This window comes from Botrytis porri (genome assembly GCF_014898465.1).
Source record: "Botrytis porri strain MUCL 3234 chromosome Unknown BPOR_010, whole genome shotgun sequence".
NCBI lineage: Eukaryota > Fungi > Ascomycota > Leotiomycetes > Helotiales > Sclerotiniaceae > Botrytis > Botrytis porri.
The window spans coordinates 1,184,935-1,196,836 of record NW_024066084.1 but is presented as its reverse complement, the minus strand read 5'-3'; the positions used below and the strand labels follow the sequence as shown (position 1 = coordinate 1,196,836).

The 11,902-nt window shown below is 43.4% G+C and overlaps 5 protein-coding genes across 5 annotated transcripts; all 5 read right to left on the bottom strand.

Annotated features, from left to right (window-relative positions):
* Positions 1-296: 296 nt before the first annotated feature.
* Positions 297-758, bottom strand: EAF01_007803 (uncharacterized protein; the record flags this gene model as incomplete). Its single annotated transcript, XM_038916059.1, has 1 exon — positions 297-758. The coding sequence occupies one exon, from the start codon at positions 756-758 to the stop codon at positions 297-299; it is 462 nt and encodes a 153-aa protein (XP_038768530.1).
* A 636-nt stretch (positions 759-1,394) lies between these two features.
* On the bottom strand, positions 1,395-1,814 carry EAF01_007802 (uncharacterized protein; the record flags this gene model as incomplete). The annotated part of the gene is made up of 1 exon (XM_038916058.1): positions 1,395-1,814. One exon carries the CDS (start codon positions 1,812-1,814, stop codon positions 1,395-1,397), a length of 420 nt encoding a protein of 139 aa, XP_038768529.1.
* A 287-nt stretch (positions 1,815-2,101) lies between these two features.
* On the bottom strand, positions 2,102-5,314 carry EAF01_007801 (uncharacterized protein). The gene is made up of 2 exons (XM_038916057.1): positions 4,174-5,314; positions 2,102-4,123 (listed from the first exon to the last, which is right to left on the bottom strand). The coding sequence occupies exons 1-2, from the start codon at positions 5,008-5,010 to the stop codon at positions 2,279-2,281; spliced, it is 2,682 nt and encodes an 893-aa protein (XP_038768528.1). The 5' UTR covers positions 5,011-5,314; the 3' UTR covers positions 2,102-2,278.
* Positions 5,315-6,539: 1,225 nt separating this feature from the next.
* EAF01_007800 (uncharacterized protein) lies at positions 6,540-8,790 on the bottom strand (the record flags this gene model as incomplete). Its single annotated transcript, XM_038916056.1, has 2 exons — positions 6,540-8,110; positions 8,556-8,790. The coding sequence occupies 2 exons, from the start codon at positions 8,788-8,790 to the stop codon at positions 6,540-6,542; spliced, it is 1,806 nt and encodes a 601-aa protein (XP_038768527.1).
* Positions 8,791-10,472: 1,682 nt separating this feature from the next.
* Positions 10,473-11,630, bottom strand: EAF01_007799 (uncharacterized protein; the record flags this gene model as incomplete). The annotated part of the gene is made up of 1 exon (XM_038916055.1): positions 10,473-11,630. One exon carries the CDS (start codon positions 11,628-11,630, stop codon positions 10,473-10,475), a length of 1,158 nt encoding a protein of 385 aa, XP_038768526.1.
* Positions 11,631-11,902: the final 272 nt, after the last annotated feature.

The following is an 11,902-nucleotide window of genomic DNA, read 5'->3' as shown; positions in this document are numbered from 1 at the left end:
TACCAATTTCTTACGAAGTGGCCTAGCGGTGTCACTCCGGTGGCTCATAAGAGGAATCGATATTTCAAACACTGGTCTCAGTATAAAAATAGGTTGGGAAGCTGCAATTGTCGTCGACAGATTTAGTCAGGCTGGCATGAGAGTCGCATGTTTTCCATTCAATGTTAAGACTGCTTTATCTTTGAATTTGCAAGCTTGTTGCGCAAGCGAAGTCCCTATTCTCCCAACCCATCATCTATCCTGTCCAATCTCACTATAATCTCAACGCTATCATCTCAACATGTCAGCTCATCCCCCTAATTCTCGCTTACAATCAAAGGAGCTTGTTCGCCATTCCCCCCTTTCTTATCCTCCCCCACTGAAACAATTTTCCATTCCCATCCTGATCCCCCCTTCCTCCACACAACTTTCTCTCCCCAAGGACTCCGCCATCCGCTTAGTATTGCCATCTGCACCAACATCCCACATATGGCCATTGCGAGCGCAAAATATATTATTATCTGTTTGACCGGAGTTTCGGGTCCAGAATCTAGATTTTGAATTGTGATAGATTCGCTTGGAGGTCTTGGGGTACATTGGGAAATGGAAGTGGGACAATAACATATTTCTTCGTGGATCAAATTGCCACGGCAGGGAGGAGTGGGCTTGTGCGGTTCGAGGGAGGAGATGAAGTAGATGAGGAGAGAGATTATGGTTGTCCAGAAGAGGAGGAGGGTGAGGGCTAGGCTGAGGATGAATTGGGACTTTGAGTATGGCATGTCGTGTTAGAGGGTTCCTTTAATCAAAGGGGTTGGTAGGAATAAGTCTAGCAGTTTTGGGAGATTTAAATGTTATAGGGGTTTTCCGATGAAATATTGAGTAATTAGATGGAGATGAGGTAGTTTAGGATTGTTTATATATGCGAGATAACAATCAGTGGTGCTGATGATTCAAATTCATGTCATCAATTACTCACACATACGTAGTCGAGATCAATCACATCAAGCGAAGTCCACTTCCATTTCCAGGTACTTTATAAGTAAATGGACGCCACAATTTTCTCATGGGCAACTAGTTTTTTGTTTTCTTCTATACAATTCTTTCTTACATCTTGAAATTTGAATCTCGAATTGATTTATGTTTCTTCGTTACGAATCACGAGTCACGAGTTTTTCGGTAAATAGCATATCTACTTCGCGTTTGATGTCCAATTCGAACAGATCGTAGTCTGTACATCTCGCAAAACTCCTGCAAGTTATTTATCGAACCCGGATTCGCACACTTCCCACAATTAAACACTGCAAAAAGAGTGCGATACCATCACCAAGTACACCAACAAGCCCGCCCTATCTCAATCTATCCCTCTCCCCCCTTCCTCTCCGACCCCTCATCTCCCCATCTCCCCAGCCTCCAACTTAACCACCAACCAACCCCCCAAACCTCACCCTAAAAAACGCAATCACCAACCCCAGCACACCCCCCAAAACCAACGGATTCCCCACCGCAACAACCATAATCATTTCCCTCAACGCCATTCTACAGCCTCCAAACCAGTATGCCTTTATCGGTACACTTTCTTCCTTTGGTTTCTCCCCCGACGTCGTCATTTCCGTACTAGCTTTTGCTACCTGTGGCGCTTCCTCCTGCGCGTCTTTGGTGTGGAATTCTAGTTCTAGTGAAGATCCGGAGGGTGAGCGATGATCGGCGCAGGGGTGAGAATGGTGGAGGGTATCAGTTGGGTGTTGGTGGAGGGGCGGGAGGGTAAAAGAGAAGAGATAGATGTGGAGGAGACAGGAGATGGCGGCTAGGATGAGATAAGGGAAGAGGTATTTCATTTTCGTTTTGGTTTCTTTGATTTCTTGAGAAGATGTGTTCTTTGGCTCTTCGGTTTCTTTGCTCGTTGCTTATTGGATCGGGTTGTTGTTTTGGAGACGATTGGAATCTCCAGGTCCAGAGAACAAATATAGATATCTGAAGAGAAACCGTAAGAAATCAGATTGGCGCACGAGGACATGAAGTATATCTGAGTACGGTAGTAACTTCTATTTCCTACGGGAAGAGGAAAGAGAACACAAGGAGCAGATGTTTGATATCATATCAAGCAGTATGTGCGATTGTGTATTCAAAACGGCTCTTTATTTCTACCGTATAAGCTCTACATATTATCAAACATTATTTCATGATACCGCACTATTGTTATACAAATCCGACACAAAACAAAAACTGCAGCGCTTGCACACCCGTCCGACCAAGAAAGCTTTATCCAGTCATCTAACATCTGTATCTGAATATGCCCGTTCTATTTCCCCTCCATACTTGTCATCAAACCACCAGCTTTAGTCTCGACAATCTTAAACGTGTCTTTATTACCCAAGCCCCTCTCTGCTCTCTCGTAAGCCGCTTCGCTCCTGTCACACAATGTGTCTAGATCCTCTTCTGTCAAGATCTCATCATCCTCTTTACATGTGTATACCTCTCCATCCTTCAGTAACAATGCTCTTAATGCATCAGCACTCATTCCTTCCTTGGTATCCATTTTCTGTCCCATAGTTTTGAACCCTCCCTTTTTGATAACCAATTTCTCCAACCTACGTTTTGCGTCGGCACTCATGAGCAAATCCTCTTCAACAGTACCCTTGGTAGCGAGACGAAACACGACAACAGGTTTAGTTTGACCAATACGGTGAGCGCGATCTTGGGCTTGAAGATCTTGTTGTGGATTCCAATCACTATCAAAGAGGATAACAGTATCAGCACTTGCGAGATTGATTCCTTGTCCACCGGCTCTGGTGGAGAGAAGAAATAGTTTGAATTCTGGGTCTTCGTTGAATTCCTTAATCTGTTGACGTCGAAAGTCTTGTGCTACACTTCCGTCAATTCGACAAACTTTCCAATTTCGCAGTTCGCGAGCGTAATCTTCGAGAATATCAAGCTGGGTTTTGAACTGTGAGAATATAAGAACCTTGTGGCCGCGCGAGAATAGTGATGGAAGTAATCGGTCGAGAAGTAACATCTTTCCAGAAGAGGTCACCAGAGTTTCGTTGAATGGAATACCTGAATCCGCGGACCAAGGATTGTAAAAGTTCAAAGGAGAATTACAGACTAATCTCATTTGCATAACAGGATTGCCTAGCTTCTTACTAGAAATTTCCTTTCTCGCAAGCTCTAGAACTTTCGCTGTTTCATCTTCGATTTGGTTCTTGTTCTTGAGTTCTGTTTCTTCTTTCTCGGCGTATTCCGCTGCTAATTTCGACTCAAATTCATCGTCACTAAGGTCATCCTCCCCAGATGCATCAGCTTCTTCGTAAACTCTTCTAGTCCGTGAACTGCGGCTACGAACACTAACAGCTGGTGATGCAGTTCGGCTAGATTTTGCGGATTTATTAGCTGGTAATTGAAGGGAGTCTTCAACTAGCTTCCGTTTCCTACCAGGTTTTCCCTTTTCGACAGAGGGTTGTGGTGAAGGGATAGCGTTTTGATTCTTAGGTGGTCTACCTGGCTTTCTCTTCGCCATCATTTGTTGAAATGCATTCTTTGAAGCCGGAGTAGATTCTGAGGTAACATTTTTGTTCTTATTTCGAATCGCCAATGGCTTCTCGTCTTCGCTATCAGAATCTTCCGCATTTACTTCAGCCTTAATGGTAGCCTCAGCTGCCTTGCTCGAGTCTTTCTTGACAGCCTTGCCCCCCGTCAGTCTTTCTACGACCTTCTCTTCCAAATACTTGCGAAGATCAGCTGTCTTATCACCAATCTTGTTGTACAATTCCATCTGTTCCTTTGTCATTGGCGCATAAAGCACATATTCTCGCTTTTTTGGAAGCATGTGCTCGACATCAGCCTTTACTCGTCGTAACAACAGTGGCTGAAGAATCAAGTGCATCTTTTTGACTAGGTCTTGCTTCATTTGATCTGCGATGAAGTCCTCGGTACCTTCCTCATCTTGTAAATCACTAAAGTCGAACCAACTCTCGAACATTTCCCATTGTGTAAAAATTGTAGGCAAGAGAAAATTTAGTAACGACCAAAGCTCTTTAAGATTATTTTGCAGTGGTGTTCCGGTGATCAAGAGACGAGTAGCAGATGTAAAGGTCCTCAGAGTTTGGAATAATTTTGACTCTGAATTCTTCATTCGGTGACCTTCATCCTATATCTTATGTCAGCTATTGGACACCCTAACATAAATATAAGACTTACAATAATAATAAATTCCCAACTGATTTTGGAGAGATCCGCGTGATCTCGAAGAACAATTTCTGGACTCGTACAGACAACGGGGAACTTTTCATCGGGACGGCCACCTTTGATGTGCTTCATCATCTGCGTACGAAGGAGCTCCTTTCTTTGTGCTGGCGTACCGTGGTATAAGAGGACCGGTACATCTGGGGTCCATTTCTGAAATTCCTCTATCCAGTTCGAAAGTGTACTCAGCGGAGCAATAATAAGATGTGGACCCAAATAACTCTCCTTCTCTCTCAATAATGCAATAAGCGAAATCGTCTGAATTGTCTTTCCCAAGCCCATTTCATCTGCTAGAATTCCAGACATGCCTTGTATACAAATCTCATACATCCAGGTCAAGCCCTCTAGTTGATATTCTCGCATTGTACCACCCACCATACACTTGGGCTGTTCTGCCATTGTCAAATCATGTTCACCCAATGCCTTCCCATCCATTCCACTTCCCACACGCCCCAACACCCTTGTCTTTCCTACTAGCACTTCTCCAAATGCCGCACTCTTACTCAGCAATTCGTCCAATTGTCTGGCTTTAGCTTCTCGCTCCCCCTTTGACTCATTATGTTCAGCTCTCTTTCTAGCAATCGCTTTTCGTCTTCTTCCTTCTGCCTTTGTGTTTGCTATTCGTGCTTTCTCTTCTTCTTCGACTATTTTCTTTTCCTCTTCAGTGGCAAAATTGGGCTCGAACTCGGGAAATTCTTCTGGTTCGAATTCTTCCGGAGGAGAAGATGGAGCACTGGTACGTGGTTTGGATAGAGGTGTTTGGGAACGACTCATACTTGGCGTAGAACTCATTGTTGGAGGGATAACAAAGATACTCGTATTGTAGTTGTTTGGGTATTTGTTGAGAGATTCCGTTAGGGCTCTCAAGCTGCAATCAGACTTTGCTCAATCGGTGGCAATTATTGAGTAAGTGGCAGTGATACCCTCTGATGGTCAAATCCCGAGACACGATTAATCTTTGTAAAATGCTCAAATTCTTTTAATACCTCACTATATTCCGGAGTAAAACTCGTGTCGACAAACCTATCGATTCACTAGCCCAGATATCACAAATTTCGAGCAATGTTGCGCGGAATTCAATAGCTCAATGGCTGATATCAGATGTAGTCCGATGGGTAAAGATGAATCAGAAACTGAATATTTCCAAGCGCAAACACCAAAGATCGTGAGGGGGTCGCGATTGGCATGCATGAGACGCGTAAATTGATTTTTACGCGACGTGAAGTCATGTCGTCACTGATTGACGGGACAAAGCGCGATTTAATTAGTAATCAAATTCCAGCCTCGCCCGGTGAGCTTCATCTCTATTAATCACTTATTACTGAAGGTTTCTATCTGGGGATGTTTTGAGTTTCCATCCATGAGAATATCTGTCATCTTGAATCAAGACTTCCTCCCCTTCTCAACATTTTACATTTCTACAACAGGGGACAATAGTGAATGGTGGTCGAAACGACGTTTTCTTAGTTGAGGAATCAAGAGAGATTTCGACCTGGGCCACTTCAGTGACCTTGCGTATGGTGTCACTTTGGGCGATATATGTTGTTTAAGAATTAAATGGCATGGCCATCCACAATCGTTAATCTAGTCATCGATCGATAGCAAAGGTCACAATTTCAACATGAATCCACATTCACCATCACGTATTTATTCACTGTCACCGTGCTGTGATTAAGCTACAACATCATTTTGCTAACCCATTGAATAATCTTAAAACTTTAGATCCATGCATGTTGTCCATCCTTTTCTGAGAAGAAATAGACCACGGGGTATTAAACACCAAAAGAATTATGCCAAAGGTCTCGCAAGTCCAGTCGCAGATCCGGGATATGGCAAGAAAGGAAGAAAGTGATCCATCGTAATCCATCGTAAAATCCATCGTAAAATCCATCGTGTTACACAGGCGACCCAAATACATTTTTACCATCCATATATCCTTTACTACCAGCTTCTCCCATAACATCTTCTATCTCAGTAGAACTGAGTACTCTTTCTGTGTATAACTCTTGCTGTGTATCGTGGTCGTCCTCCCAGCCTATTGCCGTCGAAATGAATGTGTGGTATATGATTTTATGTATAGGTCATGTAAGGAAATGCTGATTCGATTCGAAAAGTCAGGCGGGAAAAAGAGGTGATCTAGTAAAGCCCAGAAAGAAATGCTAGGCTATGAACTGACAATGATGATTAAGAGGCGGAAACAGATTTGGGATGTGATAAAGCAGGAAACTGGTGCAGTTCTTAGGAAGAAGTCTCAAGCGCAACCAAGTGTTGACGTTTTCAAGATTTCGATGCAATTAGATTTTCGACAGTCGGCGAAAATATTAGAGTGCAGCATAACGCCTAGCACAAGTCGTAGCGTCATATACAGCTCGCCCATTGTAAAGCTCCATGTTTAACAGATGTGCAACATTACCCCATTTCTCAGCATCGACCTGATTGACAATATCGACCAATTTATTCTCGGCCTCAACAGTCCAACCAGCTTTGTTAGTTGACTTTCCATGGGCTGCTGCACCTTTAGCCTTCTTGCGTTCACTCAATGGAACGAATTTCAGACCCTGAGTGGCGAAGAGAATAGGTGCGGTGCGGTTGTAGCGTCCGTTGACGCCGCAAACACTAAGATCTGGCTTTTTCCCCTGTTTCTCGCGCTCTGAATTGAGATGCTCAGCAATTTCAGCAAAGGACATGCCCTGGTTCTCTTTCATGTTGACAATTGCGATGTTTTCCGGATCATTGGCTCCATAACTTCTCTTGCCAACCTTTCCTCCAGGTGGAGGACGCTTGAGGCCTCTCTTCTTGAGATGGGCATCCGAGACTGTCTCCTGGTCAACCAATACAGGCTGCTGATTGACACCCCATGGCATAACGGCTCCAGAATATCTCGATGGTGCCAAATTTTCGCTCGAGCTATTAAAAAAGATACCAGGTCTGTCTTCCTTAATACGTCGGACTACGGCTGGATGGGCCCGACTGGCACCATTCGATCCTGTAGTGTTTGTGATTGGTCGTACATTTGACGAATATGCAACACCAGCACGGTGCTTCTCGATACGATTTAGGCAGCGGGAGCCAGGCTCGGAAACAAACATATACCCATCGTGGTCTTCATCGTATTCCTCATCCTCAGCCATCGGCATATCGTATTCGGGGCTGTAATGAGAGCCTTCATCTTGATACATATCCTGCTCATAGAACTCGTCATCATCCATGTCACTATCCTGACAGTCGGAGGTCTCAAGAGCACCATCTTCATTATCACTGACGTTGGCGAACGGGCGATTACCTCGTCTCAAACTTTGCTTGACAACTCGGCCCTTGACAACAGGCGCCACGGGAACAATGGGGAAGTGAGGCCCTGGAAGACCCGATGTGAGTGCTACTCTCTGGAACTGTTGAGAAGCGGCTCCATTGTTTTGACGGCTTTCATCTATTGTGTCGAAGTCATCGCCGCTATCCATATTTGACTGAGACTGATCCTGGCCATGGCGACCATTCCTGCTACTAGGCTGTTTATTTGAACGTCGAGTGGCAGCACGACGAGCATTCCGACCCGCAGAAGGACTATCAAAGTTATTGGTATTTCCTTGTGCCTGGTGTATCATCTCATGAGGTTGCATTTGGTCAAGCTTTCCGCCGTCACTATCTTCCTCAGATGAGTGGAAATAGCGACGGGAATCTCTTCTGGCACGATCCAGGAGGCTATCATGACTCTTACTACCATTATCATTGCGTTGTTGGAACTGACGACGAACACCCCCATCACCAAGTCCAGATTGGTTCGCATTTCGACGAGTGTTTGGGCCTGCAGATGAACCCTGGGTATCGGGAATATCAAGTTGTTGAGATTGAGCATTTACAACACCATTTGTAACTTTGCTTATGCTCATATATGCTATGTGAAATTGTTAGCAACGAATACTGAAATTTTCAAAATACTACCAAGTTCATGAAACAGAAAATTAGTGAATGGTTTGATGACAAGGCTCTTATGCACTCTATCACAAAGTGATGGTTGATTTGAATATCGTTGGTGATGCAACTCAACCAACGATAAAAGAAAAAGAGCAACGACCTCCACCTATAATGTATTTCTTGTGACAATGAGACTTCCAGATGAAAGAGTAGTGAAAACAAGTAATGCTTCACAATGCATGAGATGAAGTATGAGATGTACAATGACTAGGTTAAGAGGATGCCCGGAGATAATTTTGGTTATACTGGCTGACAAGTTCGTCGAACTGATCATAATGTGCATATATGAATGCAAGTTAAGGGAAGATAAGAAGACATGCAACAAAAGCCAGAAGAATCTTTAAAACAAAACAAGTGAAACTTACCATTTTGATAATGACCGTTAGGATCAAAGCCACCACCTGCATGCCCTTCCAATGCTGCTGCACTGTGATCTTGCTCCATGGTGACGATACTTGGATCAATAATGGATTGTTCTTTAGAGGCCTTGTTGTCATCAAAAGGTTGAGCAGTGGTGGGTGGGGTTTTCGACTCGGTGATGATAGGAGAATGTGAATGTTCTGAAGGAGAATCAGTTTGACGATGGCTTGTTACAGTCATTTTGATTATCTGTTTAGATTCTTAGTATTCAGTTCGAAAAGAAAAATTTTCTGTTAAAATAATTAGACAGTATGGTTTGAAGTGGACTTTTGGAAAGAATCCAGATGCCCGAGCTGTTGTGATCGTTGTTGTTGTTTTGTTGTTGATCTTGAGTGGTTATTCTCGTGGGGAGAATGCTTAAGTAGACAGTCTTAAGCAGCCAAACCACGCTAACCAACCATTCACCCAAATCCTTCGATAACAAAAACATTCAACAAGAAGCATATGACCGAATCAAAGATAAGACTCCACTGTCGAAGATTCACTGAAGAGCGGGGTTAATCAAAAGCTTCCAACAGACATGGTTGCAGAAGAGGGGTTGATAGTACCACTCTGTTGTATTATAACCTGAGAAATATTTGAGACACTTTCATTAAGATCCAATGGTATACACTGCCTTGTAATACAACAAGCTCGAATAATTCGAATCTTGAAAGAGCGCTGGAGGGAAATTTTCAACAAATTCGGAAGTACAGCGAACATCAAATCTGAAGCTCTGAACATTACAATGAGAAACAAATGCAAGAGCCACACAGACGAAAGACTCCAAAATTTTCGCACAAAAGCCAAAGATTTATTACATGTGTCAGGGATTGACATACCTTTGATGGATTAGAAGATATGGGATGCTTTGCTCAGGGTAACAAGAATCTAACGCGCCAACGGCTCATTTCGTACTCCACAGGATAATAAATCCCACCGTATGAACTATTGGGCAAACTGGATGGGCTTTGCTGTGACCATAACAGAATTCATCGGGATCTGTTGTCAGGTTTGAAGAGTGTTAAGCCTGGTTCTATGCCAGGTCAGTTGATTTCAACCACAGGAAATTACTTATCCAAATGAAATACTAAAATTGTGACAGTCACAAGAAGCGAAGACAGTGCGTTGTAAGTATCGACAGCTTGAGATTCGTAGGTGGCGATGGTGTTGCATTCAAATTATGTATTGAAATTGTTCCTTTCGACTTAGGCATGGATTCGTGGCTAGTGAAGAATCTAGATACATTTCGTCTGAAAAATGACGAATTTCCCATACAGTTTTGCACCTTTGATAGATCATTCACTTTTAGCTGCTAATAGAATACTTATTCGGTAGATTACGATGGCAAAGACACTGTAGAATTCTCAAGCAGATCAAGGCGCATGGGCAGTGAGCAAGGGATTTTCGCTGCCATATGTCAGTCTCTCCATAACGTGTGCTATCACACAGGGTAAGGATCGGACTCAAATAGTTAAGTTGAATTGATATAACATCAATATATGATCGCGCGCAAGAAATGCTATTTCCCGCCTCGAGGAGCCTCAAGAACGTTGAAAGAAATCCCGACTATATCCAGGAACACAGGTTATGAAAAATCGGCTTGGAAAGGAGACCGGTATTTATAAAGAACGGAATGATTAAATCTAGTCTGTTGGCTGTCAGTATCAAAGGGAGCATGCAACACCGGCAACAAAGAGTAAAATATATTAAATTCTTAGATTTATAATGGATACAAGAGCGTTTGCCTTCAACTTCACACTGAGATGTATGCTGTCCACCGTATTAGACTTGTTCACAATCAGGAATTCGAAGCCCATCTTCTGCTGATATTATATTGTAATATTGCGATTGTGTCAAATGTGTGAATAGTCTGACAATTGTCAAACAGACACAAAACGCTTCCAATTCTCCGCCAATCTAGTTACACCATCTTCGAGATCCCAGCTTTTGATCTCACAAATCTTCCGGCACATATCCTCTAGCATGTTATCCATTCCTTCGCCAGCAATATGGAGATCACTCTCAACAAGAACACGATCATCAGGCATAGCTTTAATGACTTCAATTGCTTTAGCACTAGCTGGCGAGGACATGTTTATGGCTGCTGAAAATGAAAAGAAGATCTCAGCTGGGACTGAAGGATGGAAATATTGCTGGAGAGTGTCCGGTGATCCAGAATATGAATGGAGACAGATACGCGGAGGGAATGGTTTTTCTGTCTCCTTCTTGGATTCAACCTCTTCTTCATCTGTATCATCCAAGGCAGGCGCTAATCCAGCAATTCTTTTCTTCTCTCGTTTGCTGAGGACTTGCCGTTCATGACCCTTCCAAGTCTCTTGTAAGGTATCGAACAGGATACCGTGCGCTTGCACTCCATGAACAGACACTGACCTCTGCATTTCACCTGCAAGATTCAATTGAGCCTTGAGTATCACCTTTTGATGGCTCATATGAACTCGATACGGCGTGAGATGTCGCCCTTCTCTTCCACCGGGTGTGAGACCTGCATCTCTAGAGCTCTCAACATCTCCGGACCACTCGCTCGGTAAACGAAATTGCTTGTCTAGTCCAATTTCTCCCACTAGTGCCAGTGGGTACTGCAAAAGATACTCTTTGGTTTGACGCAGAAATTGCGTAAGGGGGCGAGGAGGTGGTAATGACACCAGAAACTGTTTGTCGTCGGGACTTGGCGTCAGAACCTTTCCATAATGCTCGATTTTGAAAGCTTCAGTATTGAACAGAGAGTAATCAAGTGATTCTTTGGTATCATCGAAAATCTGATACGAAAACCAAGGATGCCATCCGAAACAAGGAATCATGCATTCCGTATTCGGATGGTCCTTTGCTTGCAGCTTTTTCAAACCATAACTATCAGCAACTTGAGCAACAAGCTCTTGGTCTTGTTCTCTGGTCGCCATTACTGTTAGAATTCTTGCTTTCATTGAAGGCATCGATTCGATAGAATCCATGGTATCTGTTGGATGGCAATGTGCATCATAAACACCAATATGCCAAGGGAACTCGGCATGTTTCGCCATACTAACCGATTTAGTCAGGTTAGATATCATCAAAGGGGGGAATGAGACAACAGTCTCTAATTTCTCTATGGTTTTATACCTTGTGGAGAGACGTCTGGGTGGATTATGAAGTGAGGTCAAAACACACAAGTAGATGATCTTCTGATCTTCAATTCCAGACGTCACCTCATGTGGACTAAGTGCGGCCGCATTGCCGCACAGACTCCGCAAGCATATCACCCCACCACATATTTCACATGCAAATCATACCAAACCGAGCAGCCAAACAAAGC